The 22025-nt window shown below is 43.4% G+C and overlaps 1 protein-coding gene and 1 long non-coding RNA gene across 8 annotated transcripts; both read left to right on the plus strand.

The window, feature by feature from the left end:
• Positions 1 to 30: 30 nt before the first annotated feature.
• LOC113915069 lies at positions 31 to 7112 on the plus strand. Of its 2 annotated transcripts, XR_003517582.2 has the most exons (4): positions 31 to 1230; positions 1346 to 1532; positions 3595 to 3747; positions 5179 to 7112. It is a non-coding gene; the product is annotated as an uncharacterized LOC113915069 (long non-coding RNA). The 2 variants fall into 2 exon arrangements; XR_003517581.2 differs by having other exon boundaries at positions 31 to 1532.
• Positions 7113 to 7614: 502 nt separating this feature from the next.
• On the plus strand, positions 7615 to 19314 carry FAM111B (family with sequence similarity 111 member B). 6 transcript variants are annotated; one of them, XM_027580448.2, is made up of 5 exons: positions 7847 to 7973; positions 8494 to 8715; positions 8829 to 8875; positions 9721 to 9887; positions 12539 to 19314. In XM_027580448.2, exons 4-5 carry the CDS (start codon positions 9807 to 9809, stop codon positions 14645 to 14647), a joined length of 2190 nt encoding a protein of 729 aa, XP_027436249.2. In that variant the 5' UTR covers positions 7847 to 7973; positions 8494 to 8715; positions 8829 to 8875; positions 9721 to 9806; the 3' UTR covers positions 14648 to 19314. The 6 variants fall into 6 exon arrangements, with proteins under 6 accessions (XP_027436247.2, XP_027436249.2, XP_027436248.2 ...); XM_027580449.2 differs by lacking the exon at positions 8494 to 8715 and having other exon boundaries at positions 7862 to 7973; XM_027580450.2 differs by lacking the exon at positions 8494 to 8715 and having other exon boundaries at positions 7958 to 8070.
• The last annotated feature ends 2711 nt before the right edge of the window (positions 19315 to 22025 follow it).

Genomic DNA, 22025 nt, shown 5'->3' on the forward strand with positions numbered 1-22025 from the left:
TTGTTTCTCTTGTCTTCTTTCCACAGTGAGGATCTAAACTTGATCTCTCTCATTCTGTGCTGGAAAATGACTGCTGGAAACCAGGTCAGAATGAGAGGAGCCTGCCCAACATCCAGCGTGGCACACAGACCCTGCCAGCCCACTATGCTGGGCCTAAAGGGGGCTCAGGCATAAAGGCACATGGACCTCACCAGTAATGTGTGAATAGGCCATTCCTTGGATGGATACTGAAACCAGGGTGTCCAAAGACAGCTAATGGCGTATTACATGAAATATCTGTGTCAAGAGAGTATTCCATATACCTCTCTGTGCTGGCAGAGGTGGGATGCTATCTGGTTTCTTTGTGGCCTCATGTGCATGGCCCCAGTGGACCTGCTACCCACAGAAATTACTTCCATTTGTTTAAATGTCAAAGCTCTTCAGTCATCTTGGGAAAGTCCTCTATAATACTGAAGCACAAGTCACAAAATAGCTTTCTTTAACTCACAGATGTTTATTGGACATTTATGATGTGCCAGGAACTTTTCTAATGTGGAGGCAGGATGTTAAAAGGCCCTGCCACAATCCTAAACAACTCACAATCTGGCGAGACCAGACATTGGAGGTGGTGGTTGCAGAGCCTTTCAACATGTATGATAAGTGTTCTTGGGACAGAAGAGGTTACCAGTAAGCATGTGATAGGGAAGCTAGGGGCAGTTCTTACTTCTGGGAGTCAGAACACTTTATGAAACTGGATAGATAGAATGTACTATCTAAAATATAAACGAGGGACTTTAATAAAATTGTCAATAGAATAGACCAAGTCCGTTTAGAGGGTTTGTTGTAAATACCCCTGCTACTTATGGATTTGTGAGGCACTGCTATGCTAAGTAATGAATGTCAGTCTCCTAGTTTGTGATTAGCAAAGTATAAAAGGTGAAATCCCAAACAAATGGCTTTCCTAGGCTAACTTCACCCACTCACACAAGTATTTTATCACTGTGATGCAGAAAATCGCACCCAAAGGATCAAGTTTCATGGCCTCAGGTCCTCTGCTAGATGTGGTATTTCCTGTGACTCCTTTCTCATACCCTTCACTAGTCGTTTGTGAAGCTTGATCCTGGATTAGGTGTTCCTGTGAGTCTGGTTCTTTGTTCAGCCCTTTGTGTTTTTCCCTGTGTGGTCTCAGGAGAAAGATCTGGTATTAGAAGGGTTCCTGGAAGAAGTAACAAGGATGGCGAGGATGAAAGAGTGAGTAGGAGTGAACCAGATGAAAAAGTGGTGAGAAATTCCAGATGAACAAAAGAACACATGCCAGGCACTATGATAAGCAATTTATAATTGAAAATTGATATTACTAATACAGAATCCCTGAGTTATACACTTCAGGAAGAGCACAAATACAACAATGACCTCTTCTGGCCCTGCCCTGCAACCCTGCCATTGGAATGTGAAACACTGTGCACACTGAAGCTACTGCATAAAACAAGAAATCTTAACAGAATTGACTCTGGATGATTGGCCAATGCCCACCCCCATCTCTCCATCAAAAGGTAAACCATAGAATTTCATGTTTATGTTTGATATGATTATAAATGATGCAACTCCAATAATTACCCTGTAATTACCTCTGTACTGTAAGATGGCACAGCAAGTTTACCTGCAGAGACAGCCCACTCGGATCAATTGTTGGGCTGCCCCAACTCCTGATTTCAGGCCTCATTGAAGGCAGAAGAAAATACTGCTTGCTGTGTCAAGGAAGATTCATATGCAAACCCAAGACTTGGGTCACAATTCAGGGGAGTTCACTTCCACGGGGAAGTAGGGTCAGCCCAGTTTCATAGGACACCAAGGACAACTGTGGGTAGCTGGTATGAAGGTGCTGATACAACGTGAGCACTGGGTCTGCCCTGAGAAAGAGTGAAGAGTCCCAGGTGGAGCGGGGATCAAGATGGTGAACCAAATTGCAGGTGTCTGTCTCCTTCACACCAATAACTATATGAAATAATGGGGAAAATAAAAGAAACAAAATCAGAATAAATCTGCAACAGCAAAGCAAAAGAAAAGAAAAGGCAATGTCAGTTGACCTGAAATTTTTTTTTAATTTTTTTATTGTTATGTTAATCACCATATATTACATAATTTGTTTTGGTGTACTGTTCCATGATTCATTGTTTGTTCATTACACCCAGTGCTCCATGCAGAATGTGCCCTCCTCAATACCCATCACCAGGCTAACCCATCTCCCCAGCCCCTCCTCTCTAGAACCCTCAGTTTGTTTTTCAGAGTCTATCATCTCTCCTGGTTCGACTCCCCCTCTGACTTACTCCCCTTCATTCTTCCTCTCCTGCTATCTTCTTCTTTTTCTTTTTTCTTAAAATATGTTGCATTATTTGTTTCAGAAGTACAGATCTGTGATTCAACAGTCTTACACAATTCACAGTGCTCACCGTAGCACATATCTTCCCCAATGTCCATCACCCAGCCACCCCATCCCTCCCACCCCCAACCACTCAAGCAACCCTCAGTTTGTTTCCTGAGATTAAGAATTCCTCATATCAGTGAGGTCATGTGATACATGTCTTTCTCTGATTGACTTAGTTCACTCAGCATAACACCCTCCAGTTCCATCCACGTCGTTGCAAATGGCAAGATCTCATTCCTTTTGATGGCTGCATAATATTCCATTGTGTATATATACCACATCTTCTTTATCCATTCATCTGTCGATCAGTTGACCTGAAATTTTGAGCAGAGAGATGAACCTGGAGGAAACCCCAGGTCCTAACACGTCACGGGGCAGACTGCTGTGGAGACGGGAACTAAACTCCTTTACTTTACAGCAGAGTCCCCTATTCTTCTGTATTTTCAATACCAAACCTTCACGTTTGGGAATGGGGAAGAAAGAAGTGGGTGGGAGGTGGCCTAGGATATGCCTTCCCTGGGCCCATCCTGTCAAGCCCCGTCTCTCCTCCATCCTCAAGCCCCTGTTGGTCCTCAACAGCAGGGCAGTGGTGACATTTGCCCACAGGCTGACCTGGTGAGTACAGGCACTCAGACTGGAGGTGCAGAGTTTGCTTGGTAGGTAGCTGAGGATCACACGGAGGGACCAGGCACCTCCACTAAGGAATCTTAATTCACTTCTCCATCATATTCCCTGATTAACTTTTTATTGATCAATAATATATTTCCTAGTATTCATAAATGAATACAAATTTCTCTCCTACTATAGGAGATAAAGTGCCAGCTCTTCTCCCTCGGCTTCCCCAGTGCACCCCAATAAGATGATGTCTTTCTAAAGATTCAGCCCCTGTCCTTCTCCCTCCTCACATCCAGAGGAGTGAGTAGATGTCTAGACCAAACCTCTCTTCCCCCAGCCCTGCTGGCTGGGAGCACAACCCTGGTGGTTCAGACCAGATGTGGTAGACTCTCCCTTGCTGTTAGTCATTTCCAGAGGGTCTACCATGGTCATTGAGATTTAACCATATAACATAAATTTGGCCAGACTTTTTTGCTCATCACTGTTTCCTCTCCTCGTTATCTGCTCCTGTCTGAGGTCTGTGCTCCTATTTACTTGCTCTGTGGTTAGCATTCTTCCTCCACTATTTTCTACAGATGTGTATGTTAGTGATATGATTTCTGAAGTCTTCCAAAGCCGCAGATATCTTTCTCTGATCCTCGGGGGACTGACACCCGCGACCCCACGTTCGAGACCAATGACATTCTATTTCCTCCATCTTACGAACGATGAACCTGAAGCACAAGGAAGTAGGTAACTTGTTCAAGGTCATGCAGCCAGTAAGAAGTGGATGACTAGCCATGGGGGGTTTCAGACTGATTAACAATCAAAAGCACAAGATAAAACAGGGCTGAACCCAATGTCGTGTTTATAAAATGATGTAGGGCTGGACAGAGCTGGCAGAGCATATCCTTCCTCCTTGGGAGTGCTGCCGGGGCCCTGGTGCAAATGCCAGGCTCAGTCACAGCCTCCACACCCTGAGTAGGTTTCTCACGATGTTCTCCTTAAATTATGCTGAAACTGGTAAACTCAGAAGATTCATGTGTCATTTGTTCAGACCATCGGGTGGCTAAGAAGTCACTCCAAGGTCAACTCTCCAAGTGTCCTTGGCTCCTGTATAGGAAGTGAGTCAGCTAGGGTGAGGACAGGCTGTTCAACCCTTCTGTTCAACCTGTCTTCAGGGGCAAATCCAGGCTCCGAGATTAGATCTCCTGGCTCCTAGCCCAAAACGCCCGGTACAACCCCACCAGCACCTTAAGAGAGAAGATGCTGAGAGAGACAAGAGCAGAGTCTCTGAACTGTAACTGAGTTCCTGGAGGGATCTGTGTATGGGACATTTACCTGTCCTTCCTGTGGGATAGGGGCTGAAAAGTGGGAGAGAAGACGAAGAGGCTGCAGCTAAGTGGGCCAGAGGAAAGGGCTGGGTGCCCCTGGCCCTGAGGACTGCAAGAATGGAGGAGACGAAGGAGGCACGAACCAGCTGTCCCCCATAATCCCTGTTCTCCCACCTCAGCCCGGGGCTTTCCCCTCCACCTCCCGCCCTTAGGCTCTGTTGCTTTCCTCCCACTATGGGACTCCCCCTTGCCCATCTACAAGCTAGATACTGATATGAGGAGGCAAAACTAAGCCAATGGAAAATGATCCTATTTATTACAGAGTGAGATACAGTATATGAACAATAAAGCAGGATAAGGAGACAGAAGACATGGGGGGGGAGGCGCATATTCAACAGGAAGTGGTCAGGGAAGGCCACCCTGAAAACCTGGTGTTGTTCTGAAGAAAGAAGGAAGAGAGCCAGGCACAGATGAAGGTGAAAGCTTCCAGACTGAGGAAGCTCTGCGGGAAGTGCCCGAGATGGTCCATTGGGGTGAATGAAGAAACTATTTGAACCTCCATTTATATTTTTATCTAAACGTGAAAAGTTACATGTGCCTAATATTCAATATGTTATTAAAATACATAATGTAAATAAGTATATATGGGGTGAGTGCTCAACTTGCTAACAATTATACCCGCGAGAAATTAAAAGTTCAGAGATTACTGTAGCACAGCCTAAGGCAATAATCTGAAAGGCCAGGGTAAATTTTTTCCATCATATTATCTGGAAGAAAACAGGTATCTATATGCTGTGTCTATCTTTTTGATTTCCTGTGTACATCTTCTTCTCCTTTACTTTACAGCAGAGTCCCCTATTCTTCTGTATTTTCAATACCAACTAGACCCATGCCTTGCAGATGAGTCGCTAATAGAGGAAAAGATGACTGGACAGACAGAAGGATGAATCAGTGTAGACCTGTTTCACCGAAACTTCATGCACTGAAATGCTACAAAGGCAGCCTTGGCACAATAAAGGACTTTGGCTTTGGCATCTGATAGGAGTGAAAATCCTTTCAAGGACCACCCACAGGCAACATACTTCCCTTGTTTCCTAATCTGTGAAATAGGAAATGAATTAAGCAGAAAGAGGAAATGAGGCAATGCTCTGGACAATTTCAAATTACAATGCCTGATGTTTAATGGACACTTCGCACTCTGCTCTCCTGACCCCTAGGCCCACGCACTCTGCTCCCCATTGTCAACACCCAGAAATACTTAGCTGCTAAGGCAATGACAGGTACCACGCTGGCTTTGCCCCCTCGAAGCCTTTCACAAAACCTCCAAGGACCCAGAGTGATGAACCCAGAGACCAGCGAAGTGGGCCTTAGTTAACTGAGACCAAGGCAGTTGGAAAAAGAGGGTTGAGCCAGCCTGAGCTAGAGCAAACTTGGACAGACACATGTCCTTTCAGGGAGTACCTGATGCGGCAAAGGCCACTGCCACCTCTCCATCCGGTTCCACAAGTGAAGCCCCCTAAAGGGGTGGGAAGCTCTTGGGCGATAGAGAATGAAAAAATGGACAAACCAACACCAAGCTGCCTTTGGCGACAATGAGTGTCAAACCTCACCCCCTTCCCCGCCTCCTCTTCCCTCCCCTTTCCATCAGGCTCGTTCTCTGGCGCCCTCTGCAGGCCATGCTCGGAACTCCAGCTGTGGTGGAGAACCTTTAACCACCGCGAGTATCCATCCACTGGTGTTGGGAACTGGGTTCCGTTCTTGGGGTCTTTGTTCCCTGCCTGGGCGATCCTGCAAGGGGACTGCCCGTGCTGACCACATCCCCAGGAGCTGCCTGTACGAGAGCCCGCGGGCGAATAGGGAGGGTCACACTGGGAAAAGTGAGGGCTGTGGGGAGCGGGACTGGAGGGGAGCAAGGGGCAGAAAGTGCTGGGGTGGGCTTGGGTCCTGGAAGCTGATTGGAAGAAAACAGAGAAGCAGTGGAAGGGGGCTAAGGACACCGTGCCTGCCTGCTTGGGTCTTAATCCTGGCTTTGCTAATAGCTGTTTGTCTTTAGGTCAATTGCTCGATGTCTCTCCATGGCCACAATTTCCTTTAAAATGGGGATAAGGGTAGCTGCCTCCTGTGCTTGTTAGAGGATAAAACTAGTTAATATTTGTAAATACTTGGAGTACATTTTGGTCACTGAAATTAACAGTTGGCTTTAGAGATGGCCACCAACAGCACTGGCATCACCTCTTCAGAAATGCAAGTTACCGGGCCATACTCCAGCCTTAGAGAGTCAGCATCTTCGCAGAGGGAGCTCAGAAATCTGTTTTGACAAGCTGACCAGAGGATTCTGATGCATCATAAACTTTGCGAAGCACTGGTCTGAGTTTCCGCGGTTTTTAAAGCTACCCAAGTGGTAGCTGGAACAGGAAGGGAAGGAGAATCAGAAAGGGGCAGACCAGTTTAAGTAACAAGTAGGGAATCAAGACCCGCAAGAGGGGAGTGAACTTGCCCAAGATCTCCCTGCAAGAAGCTATGACACTCCTCCAGTGCACCACAGCCCCCAACTAGTCCCACGGTCTTAGGCAAACGGTCCTGTTTCCTAATCTGTGGAATGGGAGCAAAAGCCAACCTAACTCCAGGGGTGACTGCGAAGATCCCATGAGACCCAAATGTCAACTACAAAACACCGACCCGCTGGGAATAGGGTCTGAACTACAGTGATCAACCAACCCCAGGCCCCAGAGCCTGACATGCCAGCAAGCCCCTGGGCCCCCGCTGGGCGGATTTCCCTCTAAGAGGTCCTTGATAAAATAAAACTCCTCCGGCAAATCACGGGGGCGGGGACGGGGGGAGATTTAGGGAGAAGTTCAGATCCCTGGGCTTCTTGCTTTGGCCTAAGTGTGTGCATTAGCACCAGCCTCGGTGAGTCTGGTTCATTCGATGGGGGGGGCCATGTCCCACTAGACAGACCACAGGAGCGCTGCTGCCCGCTTTGGGCCCTTTAGAGCGCTGGAAGCCCGTACTGCGCCCGAACAACACACGAAGGTTCTGGCAGGGCCTCTGCGCAATTCAGGCCGGCCCTCCAGCGGCCGTTGGGTCCCGCCCGGGATACGCCTCGCACCACCGCCCACTCCGCAGGGTCCAGACTCCGGCCCAGAGCGCCAGTCCCGCCTACGCGCTGCGGACTCCGCCCCGCGAGAGCGGGAATCGCAGGCTCCTCCCACTCCCGCCCGCGCTCGCTCAGCTCCCCGCCCGACCGCGGCCCCACAGACCCGGGAGAGCCGGAGGAGAGTGCGCAGTCGGTCCCGAAACGAGATGCCGGCTCAGGGCCAGCGTGGGGAGTGCGTGCGCGGAGGGACCAAGCCGCAACCTCACGCGGCTCCAGCTCACGGGATGGGGTCCGCGCCCAGCCTCTCCCGCCCGCCGCCTCGGTGCCGGGAGTGGCCAATGGGTTCCTGAAGTGGCTGTGTTCCTGGCCAATGAGGGCAGACACCGCCCCCTCGCCTCTAGTTGGCAGGACCAAGAGCGCGGGAGTGCTCACTTCCACTTTCCCAAGGGAAGAGAGCCCGCGGGGAGCCCTCCGTGCCACGTCTGCTCAGCTCTTGCGAATCCCGAGGCAGCGATCACCGGCCCCGTGGACACACTCCGCATCTGTGAGTGGTGCTCTGGTCCTCTGGGACGTGGAGCTCCTAGGGGTGGTCGTCAAGAGCACTAGGCCAAACCTTGGTCCTGAGCCGAGAAGTTTTGGGGGTAAGGGATAAGCAGCCTCCCATTGTAGGAAGCTCCTTCCCGCCCCCCACCCTCAAAGATCAAGACTTTTCCTCCTAGAAAGACACTTGGAGATTTAGCTAGGAAGCTGTTTCAGCTGCCCTGTTGTGTGCCTGGGCATCCGGAGAGGGGGAGGGGGGATGCGGAGGCGGGCGCGTTCTCGGCTGGGGGGGGGGGGCACGGATCAAATATCATAACTGCAGCCCAAAGTCACTGAATCATGATCTTTGAGGGTGGGATCCGGTATATCTTCCTTTTCAACAAGCCCAGAGGGGGTAATTCACAGGAACAATAAAAGGTTGATCTACACCAAACATCTTCATTTACAAATGAGGAACCCCAGATCCCTGGGAGGGGTGTAGGGAGAGGGTTTGACGTTTCAGGGTGGTTCTTTCTTGGCCTTAGGTACTTCCTTCCGTGGCTGCTCTGCTCAGTTCTCCCCGGAATACCTGAGAGGAACCCTCTTCATGTATCCCAGGTTCTCGGTGTGGGGAGGTCATTCCCTTCTGTGTCCTGTCACCTCTGCCACCTCCCTCTCTCTGACTCTTCAACTCAGGGACTCCAGCTGGCTCTGCTGTACTGCCCCTCTCGCAGCCTGGCCTGGGATCTCGCACGCGGTCAGCGGCAGTAAGCACAGGGGGTGCCTTATATGTGCTGTCCTTAATTGCATGATGGCCAGCCAGTTCCTTGTAAATCATTGTTACCTATCTTTTGCCCATTTTGTCTTGCTTTGTTTTCAGTGTGGAGGCTAAATCTGGTCCCTGTTACATTTGGCCAGTGTTTGAAGGTAATAACTATTTCAATGTTCTTTGCTACTAGCTCTGTGAACAGTGTCCCTTCTGGATCTGTTTCTGTTCCCCAGTTTCTTTCTTCATTAGGGGACCTATTTTCCTCTGCTGTTCATGCCTGGTGATTTTGTATTGGACATCCAGCTTTGTTAATTCCACGTTTTGGGGTGCCAGAAATGTTTCAGTTCTCATCGATCTTCTTAAGCTTTGCTCTAATGCCCAGTTATGTGACTTGCAAACAGTTTGATCCCAGCAAACGTTGCCGTTCAGCTTCCTTAGGTGGGACCAGAGCAGCCTTCAGTCTGGGGCTACTTTTATTCCACTACAGAGACAATACCTTCCTGAATACTCGACCCGATGCCTCATGCATGGTGAAGTTTTCTAGTTTGGCTTTTGGGAGGAGAAACTATTCTCAGGCCTGTGTGAGCCTCAGAATTGTTCCTCTTTTTCCTTTAAGTGGTTCTTCCCCTGGCTTCCAGTAGCTTCCTCACATGCATGGACTGACTGATACTCGGCTGAGATTTCAGGGGGTCCCCACTGCAGATGCCGACTCTGCGCGTAGCTGTAGCTCTCTTCTCCCTAGTAGTCTGCCCCACAAACTCCAGCCACTTCGGCCTCCCATGACCCTGAGCTTGTCTTCTCAAGCCAAGGAAACTGCCAGGCTCTGCTGTTTCCCTGCCCTGAGATATGGTCTGGAAACACTCCCCAGGCAGAAAGCTAGAGGTTCATGGGGATTACCTCATTTGGCTTCTGTCTCTGAGGGGTAGGAGATCACTGTTCTGCACTGCCTGGGGCCCAGTGTTTGAAAGTTGTTTCATGTACCTTGTCTTTCCTTCGTTTTTAGTCATCGCAAGTGGGAGGGTAAATCCAACCGTGGTTTCTCTGACTTGGCCACTAGCAGAAGTGAGTCATAGTTTCTCAGAAGTCATCATGAACTCCATGAAACCTGAAGAGAACAAGTCATTCACTGCTACAGAAAATGGCCGGGGTACCAGACCTGAAGATTCACAGGTATGTCTCCTTTTTAACAACTCTTGGCTACAGCAGCGTTCTCCAACCGTAGTATGGTATTAGGATCCTGGAAGGGGAAAAGCTCATAAAGAATGGCGGTTATAAACCCTTCCTCTGTGTTGTGGAAATTTTATATTTGGGAGATCACATCTCTAAGTGCCTGTCAAAACCAAATGATAGTGTATGAATTAGCAGTGCAAAGTGTGCCTTGTTAGACAACAAGATCACTAACAAACACTGTAGATGCTTGATATCAGAAGGACAGACAGGCCAAGATAGTAAGTAAGCAATTACTGCTTACTGAGAAATTAGTGTGTACCTGAAATTACTCTTGCAACGTCCTGTGGATTATCTCATTCAACATTTAATAAAACAACAGATGTTGTTATCATCCCTGTTTTAAAATTGAAGAAACTGAAACCCACTTTTCTATCTTAAAGTTGCAAAAATGATGAACTTGAGGGTGAGGATTTGAATCCAAGCAGTCAGACTTCAGAGTCGGTTTTTGACCAACGCAAAATATGCAAAATGATAATACTGACTCAAGATATAAACAAGTGTTTTGGAGTGCAGAGAGGAAAATGCTTCATTCACACTCAAAATTTAGGCAGTATCACCTGAGAAAGATCTTACAGGATGAATATGAATAGAATTTCACCAGGGAAGTGTATCCAGCATGAGGAAATAGTGGGAGTCAAGTCATATGCACAAGAAAACATATCTGGGAGCAGTATAGTTAGACTTGATGGTGTGGAAGAATTCAAGAATGTGGCAGAAGATTATAGTAGGCTTTATTTCAATAAAAATAAAATAGGAAAAGCAAGCCTTTACACTTTTTAGAAAAAAATAGAATAATTCTATGAAAGTTAATCTTATGACATAGAATGATTAATAAACGTGACAACAGAAAACTAAGGATTTCTTATCTTGAATGACGCCTGATGAGAATGAAAAAGCAAGCCAGATACTCCAAGAATATGTTTAAGACATATAATAAATAAATGACTTGTGTCTGAATATAGAAAGGATTTTCAGTGATCAAAAGGAATATAGTCCAATAGAAAAACGGGCAAGAGACATGAACAGGCAGAAGCATGAAAAGGCATTCAACTCGCATTAGTAAGTAAACTAATTAAGATGCCATTTCACACCCACAAGATTGGCAAATGTCGACAGTTGGGCAGTACTGACTTTGGATGAGGATGTAGATGTCCCACAGTGGAAGTACAAGGTGGTACAACTGTTCTGTAAATAATATGGCAGTATTTAATAAAGGGAAGTATTCAGAGATCCTAAATTGGAGCAGTCCCACTCCTACCCCTGAGTGACATTCTTGCACGTGTACACCGGGAAACATTCAAGGATATTCACAGCAGGATGGAACCACTATTTTTTTGTAGAAAAAACCTGGAAATGAATAAATGCAAAGGAAAAGGAAAGCACCATGAGAGGAAGAAACTCACTGTGCCTGAAACCAGACAGAGCTCATTCAATTGCACTGGCCTCCTAAATAAACCAAGCCCCTCTGTCCCTCCTGAGTTTACTCTCTCCAGCTTTATTCTTCGTTCATATAGAATAGGTCCAAGACTTGAGACTCCACAGGAATTCCCATCCAAGTTCTACTGAATCCTGTGGTGTCATGTTTTTCACCTATGTCCTTGGTTTTGATTCCTGTTGCCATCAGATTATCAATACTTTTTCCCAGGCTATTACCAACTGGTTCTATTTGTATATGTTTTTGAATATGTATATTTATGTGTATATGCCCATGTGTATTTACTTGTATATCTATCCGATCCTGGGATTTATCAATCATTTTAGTATATCATGTGTTTCCTTACTGCTGTTGAAACATGTACCGAATAGAACTAAACAGATACTTAATGGGAATTTTTGCAAGGTGATGTTTCACCTGTCCAAGAGGTGCATTCAGTAGCTCCAGTTTTACTAGTAAGTAATACAGATTTTAAAAACAGTCAAATTAAATGGCATCTCATTTATCATTTGGTAGACATCTAAAATAGTAGTACTGAAATCCTTTGGAGGAATCAACCATATGGTTGGCCTCTTTGGGCAGCAAGGGGGGAAGAATCAGGATGAACTGCTGCAATTTCTCTGGCAAGGAGTTGGGCAGCTTAGATGTTGTGAAGTACATTATAACCTTAGTCTCAGTTTTTCTACCTCAGGGAATCTAGCCTAGGGAAATATTCAGATGTTGAGACAAAATGTTTTGTGTGTAGAAATGTTTGTCATATTTAGAGTAGTAAAAACCTGGAAACAATCTAAGTATCCAGCAACAGAAGAATGGATTAGAAATTATTGTACGGTGAAATATCCTGTGGCCCCTCAAATTGTGTTTTCAGAGGTTGTTGAATGGCATGTATGTCATTAAATGTGTTTCATGACATGTCAATCAATGGCAGATTGCTTAGTGATTTGTATGTGCATGTGAAATCATAGAAACAAATAAAACAACATGTAGAATGGTTATCTCTGGTGATAGAATAACTTGATTGGTATTTTTTCTCCCATTATTCATTATCCATGTTATTATCCAATTCTTCACAGTATCTATTAGTTTTATAATTAGAAAACCATGAAACATTATTAAAGGTGGTTCTTACTAAGGTTTTCATCTTTCCTTTTTTAAGGATACTGTCATGAGGCGGACATGTCCTGGCACACCTGCTGCTCATTCTCTGTCTGACAGGAAAGAGCATAGCAGTCCCATTAAGCTTAAAAGTGAAGTCAAGCAGGAAGCCTCTGTGGAAATTCAGAACCGAGACTTGAGCACCAGTAAAAAATGTTCTTTTACTTTTACTTTGAGTAAAAGCTCCGGGAAATCAGACCGTAGTGTGTTTCGAGGCCATGGTAAACCCACTGAGAGTATCTACTCAGCTCTGATAGCTAAGGAAAATTTCAGTGAAAGGATGGGGAATCATCTTAATAAGAACATCCTTGTTTATGAAGAGAAAACTATAGGCGGATATGTAAATTTAGGAATGCCCCTCAAGTGCCTACCTGAAGATTCCCATTTTAAAATAACATTTGGTCAAAAAAAGGGTAACCAGGATCAGATGTTTCGCCAGTGTGAAGATCCAAACATGGAATGCGTTCTTTTTCACATTGTTGCTGTTGGAAGGAATATAAAGAAGATTGTCAAGATCAAGGAACTTCATGAAAGAGGAAGTACACTTTGTGTCTATGCCTTAAAGGGTGAGACTATCAAAGTAGCTCTAAGCAAGGATGGCCGATTTCGGTCCGACCTTGACAAATATGAATGGAAAGTAATGGAAGATCATCAGAAAATTCATGGAAAGCAGTCCCTGGTGGATGAAGTATGTGGAAAAACCTTAGAAATGGACATTTTTAAGAAACAGGTCAGGAGAAGTGCTCCTAAAAAAATTAATCAGAATGAAAATGCCACTGATGAAATCAGTCCCTGGGATCAGATACAGTCTGAGAGCAAAGAACACGAACCAGAGACCGATGGGGAAACTGAAGTTGTAGAGTCCACCAGAGAAAAACTCGTCCCACCTCAGAGTCTAGGGCATGGTATTGAAGGTAAAAAACGACGCACAATTTCCAGAATGAGGAGGTATTATAATAGTTTTAACAGAAAACACTGGAGGAACAACTCAAGACATAGGCAAAGGCCCCATGTGCGTATGATGCATGTTTTTCAAGCCATGCCGAGGATGGCGACTAACCTCTGGCTAAAGAATTGCCAAATATTGGACAAAAGTATAATGGATCAATATCCAAATTTTAATGGGGAGGCACTTTGGATGAGTAAGTATTTTCAGAATGAACGGAAGAGAACCAAACTGACAACCTTTCAACAATTCAATGTATATAAAAAGTACTTTGGGAAAGTGACTGAAAATTCTACTGCAGTTGCAACCTATGAAGCTCTTATTCATCTTAGTGAGTCAGTTGGGTTCATGACATGGGACAATAATGGAAATCGAGGGTTTGCTACTTGTTTTGTCTTCAATCATGGTTATATTTTCACCTGTCGACATGTAATACATCTTATGGTGGGAGAAGGCACAGATCCAAGTTTGTGGCCAGCTATAATAAGCAAATGTGCAAAGGTAACTTTCACTTACAAAAGGTTCAGGCCTGTTAACGTTGATTGGTATGACATTGAGCCATGGTTTGAAGTGTCTGATGGACCTCTAGATTATGCCATTCTAAAGCTAAGCAAAAATGAAAATGGATTCCCTCCAGGACTGTTTGGACGAATTTCCTCTCAACCGTCTAGTGGTTTGGTTTATTTAATTGGTCACCCAGAAGGCCAGGTCAAGAAGATAGATGGCTGTGCTGTGATTCCTCTAAATCAGCGGTTATTGAGGTACCCAGAACAACACCAAGATGGGATGGTAGGACCCCATGCTGCCCCATATAATGCTTTCTCCATGTTCACCCAAAAAAGTTTCCTACCAGAACTTTGGAGAACTGACACACTTAGCTATGATACCAGCTTTTCCAGTGGATCCTCTGGCTCCCCAGTGTTTAATACATCTGGCGAATTGGTTGCTATTCATACCATTGGGCATTTTTACAACCATGGAGGTAAAATCCAAGCCCTTATTGAATATGGCTATTCTATGGATTCAATTCTTTGTGACATTAAACAGAAAAATGAGAGGTTTTATAAATTCTTAAACGAAGAGAAAAACGAGAACCATAACAAAGACCATAACAAACAAGAGTTGTCACTTCACGATAATCAGATTGAATCCATGGAATATTAGAAAAAAGGTTTTTTTTTTTTCAAGAAAATATGCCAATAATTTAGAGTATTTGGGGCTGTTTCCTTAAAGTATAATGAAAATTCTTTTAAATTAAAAAAGTTTTAGAGAATCATGTGGATATGCAAAACACATATAAGAGTTTAAGTAAATTCTGATTTATTTTCTAATTTTTTTTTTTTTATTTGAAGCTATCTCAAGCCTCTGTTATATACATACAAAGAATTTGGTATTTACTGTTCTGAATGCTTAGGAGGATACATCCATCCCATCTTCCTAACTGGTAAGGTGACCCCATTCTCTGCATCACAAAATAATGGGTAAATAGACTTTAGAGGGAAGGAAAAAAGACTTGTTGTTCCTCTAAAACCCCAAATTCTTTGGTAATCTTAATGTTTTTTCTCTTTTGTGTCACCTGTAACATCAGCCCCTATTGCAAATGCCCACAGAAAATCCTAGCTTTTCTGTCCTTTCCTCTAGTTCTGCCCTTCTGTGGAGGATAGAAGCATGACTTGCTAAGTCTCCATGCCGACCCTCTCTTATCCGTAGTCTAGGAAGCTAAAATATAAATACATCAGTCTAAGTTGCAAGTTAAGATTCGGGTATGAAATAGATGCACTTGCCTGTTATCTGGAAGATAGAGATAAGATGGAAATTGTCTTTTTTTCTCCATCTTCTGGCAGACTATGTCATAGATGTATTTACCCACTCCCCTAGATAGTCCAGAATTTCTGAGTGATGTGCCTGTCTCCATCACATCAGGATGCAGCTTTTTGTGGTCTAGAGATGAATCCTACCATTCCCTTTCACCCTACTCACATACCCAATACAGCATAGTAGAGTATGGCCAGAATCCAACCGCTTAAAATAAAATTTCCACTCAGAAAAGTGAGTGGAAAATACAACAGTCACTGTCCCATGGCAGTGATCCAGTTCTGTTGTATCTATGGTGCTTTATTCCCCAGATCCCCTGCATGAATGGGCCCTGAATATCGGTGTTTCTTTGTGACCTGACCTCTAAGTCATAATTGATAGAATTTTTTATAGGCACAGGGTTCAAACTAAAGTTCTCTCCCATGATCCAGACCTAGAATATACAATTGCTAGTCAGTTTTGGACTGAGAACCTGTACGTTCTGGAAGTATGCAGTGACTTTGCTCATAGAGAAACATAAACCTGACACTCCTATATGGTAGGATGGATGATGACCCACAATGCTATCTAGGTCCTACTACCTAGAAGCTTTGAAAGTTAAATTATGTGGTAAAAGGGACTTTGCTGATGTGATTAAATAAGAATTTTGAGATGGGAGGAGTATGCTGACTTAACCCAAGTTCTGAGTGTAATCACAAGTGTCCATATGAGAGGGACATGGAGAGAGATTTGAGTACAGAAGAGAAGAAGGTTGTGAGGGAAAAGCACACAAAGGAATGCCAGACCACAGCCTAAGTCATAAAGGCAGCTTTTCCAAGCTGGAAAGGGCAGAAAATGGATTCTTCCCTCCAGACTCCAGAAGGAACTGTCTCCCGACCAAACTCCAGAAGCAACTGATGCTGACATTTTGCTTTTCCTCTCCTAAGATCCATTTTGCCTTTCTGACCACCAGATATGTAAGATAATAAATTTTGCTGCTTTAAGCCATTAAATTTGTGGTGATTTGTCACAAAAACAATAGGAAACTAACATAAAGAGACAGAAAAGTCATGCTGGAAATATGAAATTAAGCCACACAACTCAACCTATCCAGCCCTCTGATAAAAGGCTAATCAGAAAAACGAAACTTTCAGGGTTCCTGGGTGGATCAATTGGTTAAACATCTGCCTTTAGCTCAGGTCAATATCCTGGGGTCCTGGAATCGAGCCCCACATCAGACTCCCTGCTCAGCGGGGAGTCTCTTTCTCCCTCTTGCCTTCCCCCTGGTCAGGCTTGCACTCACTATCTCTCTCTCTCTCGTACACACACAATCTTAAAACGTATATTTATTTTCTTCTTGGGAATAAATAAAATCTTAAAAAGGAAAAGAAAACCAAACGTTCACTGATGGCCACATAATTTAGTTCGGTAGAGTATCTCAAAACTCTTGAGGGCACCCAGGATCAAAAACTGAACTTTTGGGGCACCTGGGCGGCTCAGTCGTTATGCATCAGACTTCAGCTCAGGTCATGATCCCAGGGCCCTGGGATCGAGCCCCGCATCGGGCTCCCTGCTCAGCGGGAAGCCTGCTTCTCCCTCTCCCACGTGCCCTGCTTGTGTTCCCTCTCTTGCTATCTCTCTGTCAAATAAATAAACAAATGAATCTTAAAAAAAAAAACTGAACTTTTGAAAGTTCCCTTGGAATATTTTGTCAGAGGAAATGGACAGTAGCAGAGGAGACAAGTTTCAAAATAGACTTTTAATTTTAAAGCATAGAAGCATGAAAAAGCAGGATTCTTTCATGAAAGAAGACTTCAAAGTGGCAAATGTTGCTTTGAAAGAGCTATCCTGGCACTAATTGACATTGGATGATTTTAATTCTGAGAGGTCTCTCACCATAAAGAGTAAACACCAAAGTTCAAGCTTCCATTTTTCTGTAATAATGGAGGACAAAATATTATACAAGGGTGGGTTAAGTAATGCATAGACCTGAAATCATTGGATGTTTTTGTGCTAATACACATTATCAGGTTTGTGTTTGAAAATGGTATTTTTTTCACTGATAAGAAAGGCTTGAAATGGGCAATGGCACTAAGCAATATTTCTTGGCAGTGCGTTTCCATCAATGCCAGCCACAAGGAATAGCATTAAACCCCACATTTCTCAGTGCATGACATTTTTCTTCTTTATCATATGCCACCGCCAAATAAAATGGCATTTTTTTCTGAATAAAATACTTTATAAAATGAAAACAATTTTCTTCATGTAGCCTTGGTATTGGTATGTGGGGACAGTGTAACACATTTTCATCTCACAAGACTGTTCCATCACAGTCCAAGAGATAGGGTCCCCCTCTGGACCCAGCACACCAAATCCTGGAAAATTCTGGAGGCAGCATTCAATGTATTTCAAGCCCATATCATTTTTTCCAAAGTTCCACTGTTCATCCACAAGCCCCACATGGAGGCATCCAAGATGTTCGGAAAGCTTCCTTTCCTGTCAACAAAAGAATGTGCATTCATTCAGCCAATACAGAACACCAGGATTGCAGAAAATAAATATGACATCAGCCCTTTCCTTGAGGATCCCACAGCCTAGAAGAAGAAACAGACAGACAAAAACTACTAATTCTTTGTCTGCTTCAAAATGTTCCTGAACAATTTAAGAGGGAGATAACTCTATGTGCTTTATGATACATTTCATAGCAGAAAGAGCGTCATACGTTGTAGTACATCTCAAAAAATTCCAATCATATATCCCGAGGAAGAAGAAAATAAGCATATGTCTTAAGAGTGCAGAGATACGGATAGACCAGAACAGTCTTCAGTTTTGTCTGAAGATGCATTCTGAAACACGTGGATTTTGAATTCTCCACAAAATATCTAAATACATAATATATCTTTCAACAGATATTTCAATAAAATTTGTATCACAGGAATATGAGAGCCATTTTGATCTTACGGCTTCGTGTGTCCCAAAGCCCATCACCACATGCCTCTAGGGAAGTGCCAAAAATGCAATTTAGGAAGCACCAATATAGGAAAAAGAACATTGGACTTTTTTGGTGATAACAATTAGGATTTAATCCTGATTCTCTCACTGGACAAGTTATCTGAGATAGTCTTCTTATGTGCAAAATCAGAATGACATCCTCTGTGGGTAGAGGAGGTTGAGACAGGTGGAAGAGAGAGCCCAAAGAAGTTTCACCTCTCCCCAGCAAGGAGGAGTTTTCCAGAATTGGTCAGTTTCAAGGTCACTTCTTGTCTGCCAGTGGGTGGGGGTTGCTAGGCACTAAAATGTCCAGAGGTGGGTGAGGCCTCTTTTTGCTCTCTGCCTGCCTGACCTTCTCTGGCTCTGTTTCCCCAAGATCTCAAGCATCCTCACCTGCCCTTCTCTTGTAACAGAGTCAAACCTAGGTTGACAAGATATCAAAATAGCATGTGCGTTTAGAGGAAAGAAAGAATTGCCTTAGGGCAGGTACTCCATTCCACATTTTCAGAGTTATATTATTATTAAGATTCTCATGGGAACACAGCTGGGTGACAGGAAGAATTAATTAATGTTGGCTCTCTTGGCTAAATCACTTGCACTTCTGAGTGGATAGATTTTTTTTTGAATTAGTAATGTAATTATAGAGCATAAGTGGATATTAATGGAAATTAATTCTATTTCTTTGAACCCTGTTGTCCAGCTATACCCTTCTCTAAAGGCTACCAGTGATGTGATATATTTATGTAACCTTCCAACGATATTCTATGCAATTTTAGATGTGTACATACTATGATAGCATACTGTAAATGTGATTCTCTCCATTTTATTTGTCGTTCTTGTTTTCCACTTAGCAATACATTTTAGAATTCTTTCCTTATTAGTTCGTATAAGCTGCTTCATTCTTTAATGGCTGCATATTATTCCAATGTGTGGATTATACCATAATGAATGGACCTATGTTCCTATTGATGGACACGTCTCATATGTTATGCTCGCACATATTAAATTCATCAAAGAATTAAAATCCAATTTGGGAATAGCTTCCATTTTTATACATATTATTTTACCCAACTATTTCGATTCCAGGACTCATCTTTCAGAAATATTTATACAACTGGTGTAATATGTTTATGAAGACTTTTGCAGAATTTTTGTTATTAGGAAGAACTGAACATAAATCAAAAGTGTGCTAGTATGGAAATACATAGCTGTGCATCTCCCCTTTTTAATTTTTATTTATTTATTTTTAATTTTATTATGTTATGTTAGTCACCATACAGTACATCAGTTTTTGATGTGGTGATCCACAATCCATTGTTTTCGTATAACACCCAGTGCTCCACGCAGTACGTACCCTCCTTAATACCCATCACTGGGCTAACAAATCCCCCCTCCCCCCCTCCCCTCTAAAACCCTGTTTGTTTCTCAGAGTCCATAGTCTCTCATGGTTCGTCTCTCCCTCCGATTTCCCCCTTCACTTTTCCCTTCCTTCTCCTAATGTCCTCCACGCTATTCCTTATGTTCCACAAATAAGTGAAACCATATGATAATTGACTTTCTCTGCTTGACTTATTTCACTTAGCATAATCTCCTCCAGTCCCATCCATGTTCATGTAAAAGTTGGGTATTCATCCTTTCTGATGGCTGAGTAATATTCCATTGTATATATGGACCACATCTTCTTCATCCATTCATGGGTTGAAGGGCAACTCGGTTCTTTCCACAGTTTGGCTATTGCAGGCATTGATGCTATGAACACTGGGGGGCTTATGGCCCTTCTTTTTACTACATCTGTGTCTTTGGTGTAAATACCCAGGAGTGCAATTGCTGGTCATAGGGTAGCTCTATTTTTAAATTTTTGAGGAACCTCCACACTGTTTTCCAAAGTGGCTGTACCAACTTGCATTCCAACCAACAGTGTAAGAGGGTTCCCCTTTTTCCACAACCTCTCCAACATTTGTTGTTTCTTTCCCTGTCTATTTTTGCCATTCTAACTGGTGTAAGGTGGTATCTCAATGTGGTTTTGATTTGAATTTCCCTGATGGCTAAGGATGATGAACATTTTTTCAATAAACCACTGGCCAGACTTATCCAAAAGAAAAGAGAAAGGACCCAAATTAATAAAATTATGAATGAAAGGGGAGAGATCACAACTAACACCAAGGAAATAGAAACAATTATTAGAAATTATTATCAACAACTATATGCCAATAAACTGAGCAATCTGGATGAAATGGAGGCCTTCCTGGAAACCTATCAGCTGCCAAGACTGAAACAGGAAGAAATTGACAACCTGAATAGGCCAATAACCAGTAACGAGATTGAAGCAGTGATCAAAAACCTCCCAAAAAACAAGAGTCCGGGGCCTGATGGATTCCCTGGGGTATTCTACCAAACATTCAAAGAAGAAATAATACCTATTCTCCTGAAGCTGTTTCAAAAAATAGAAACAGAAGGAAAACTTCCAAACTCATTCTATGAGGCCAGCATTACCTTAATCCCCAAACCAGGCAAAGACCCCATCAAAAAGGAGAATTTCAGACCGATATCCCCGATGAATATGGATTCCAAAATCCTCAACAAAATCCTAGCTAATAGGATCCAACAATACATTAAAAGGATCATCCACCACGACCAAGTGGGATTTATCCCCGGGATGCAAGGGTGGTTCAGCATTCGCAAATCAATCACTGTGATAGAACACATTAATAAGAGGAGGGAGAAGAACCATATGGTCCTCCCAATTGATGCAGAAAAAACATCTGACAAAATACAACATCCTTTCCTGATTAAAATTCTTCAGAGTATAGGGATAGAGGGAACACTCCTCAAGTTCATAAAATCCATCTGTGAAAAACCCACAGCGAATATCATCCTCAGTGGGGAAAAGGTGAGAGCTTTTCCCTTAAGATCAGGAACATGTCAAGGATGCCCGCTCTCACCACTATTGTTCAACATAGTACTAGAAGTCCTAGCAACAGCAATCAGACAACAAAAAGAAATAAAAGGTATTCACATTGGCAAAGAAGAAGTCAAACTCTCTCTCTTTGTAGATGACATGATACTTTAGGTTACGTGGAAAATCCAAAAGACTCCACCCCCAAATTACTAGAACTCATACAGCAATTCAGTAATGTGGCAGGATACAAAATCAATGCACAGAAATCAGTTGCTTTCTTATACACTAACAATGCAACTGTAGAAAGAGAAATAGAGAAACAATTCCATTTACAATAGCACCAAAAACCATAAGATACCTCAGAATAAACCTAACCAAAGAGGTAAAGGATCTATACTCTAGGAACTACAGAACACTCATGAAAGAAATTGAAGAAGACACAAAAAGATGGAAAAATATCCCATGCTCATGGATCGGAAGAATAAACATTGTTAAAATGTCTATGCTACCCAGAGCAATCTACACCTTCAATGCCATCCTGATCAAAATTCCAAAGACGTTTTTCAAAGTGCTGGAACAAAGAATCCTAAAATTTTTATGGAATCAGAAAAGATCCCAAGTCGCCAAGGAAGTGTTGAAAAAGAAAAACAAAGCTGGGGGCATCACGTTGCCCGATTCCAAGCTATATTACAAAGCCGTGATCACCAAGACAGCATGGTACTGGCACAAAAACAGACATATAGACCAATGGAACAGAACAGAGAACCCAGATATGGACCCTCAACTCCATGGTCAAATAATCTTCAACAAAGTAGGAAAAAACACGCAATGGAAAAAAGACAGTCTCTTCAACAAATG

Source organism: Zalophus californianus, chromosome 11 (assembly GCF_009762305.2).
Source record: "Zalophus californianus isolate mZalCal1 chromosome 11, mZalCal1.pri.v2, whole genome shotgun sequence".
Lineage (NCBI taxonomy): Eukaryota > Metazoa > Chordata > Mammalia > Carnivora > Otariidae > Zalophus > Zalophus californianus.

Bases quoted from the DNA above. Each gene is read 5' to 3' on its own strand.
- FAM111B (XM_027580446.2), top strand. From the start codon at position 7,800: ATGAGGGCAGACACCGCCCCCTCGCCTCTAGTTGGCAGGACCAAGAGC. The intron at 8,071-9,720 runs GTAAGGGATAAG...CTTCGTTTTTAG, and splicing joins TGAGCCGAGAAGTTTTGGGG to TCATCGCAAGTGGGAGGGTA. The intron at 9,888-12,538 runs GTATGTCTCCTT...TCCTTTTTTAAG, and splicing joins CCAGACCTGAAGATTCACAG to GATACTGTCATGAGGCGGAC.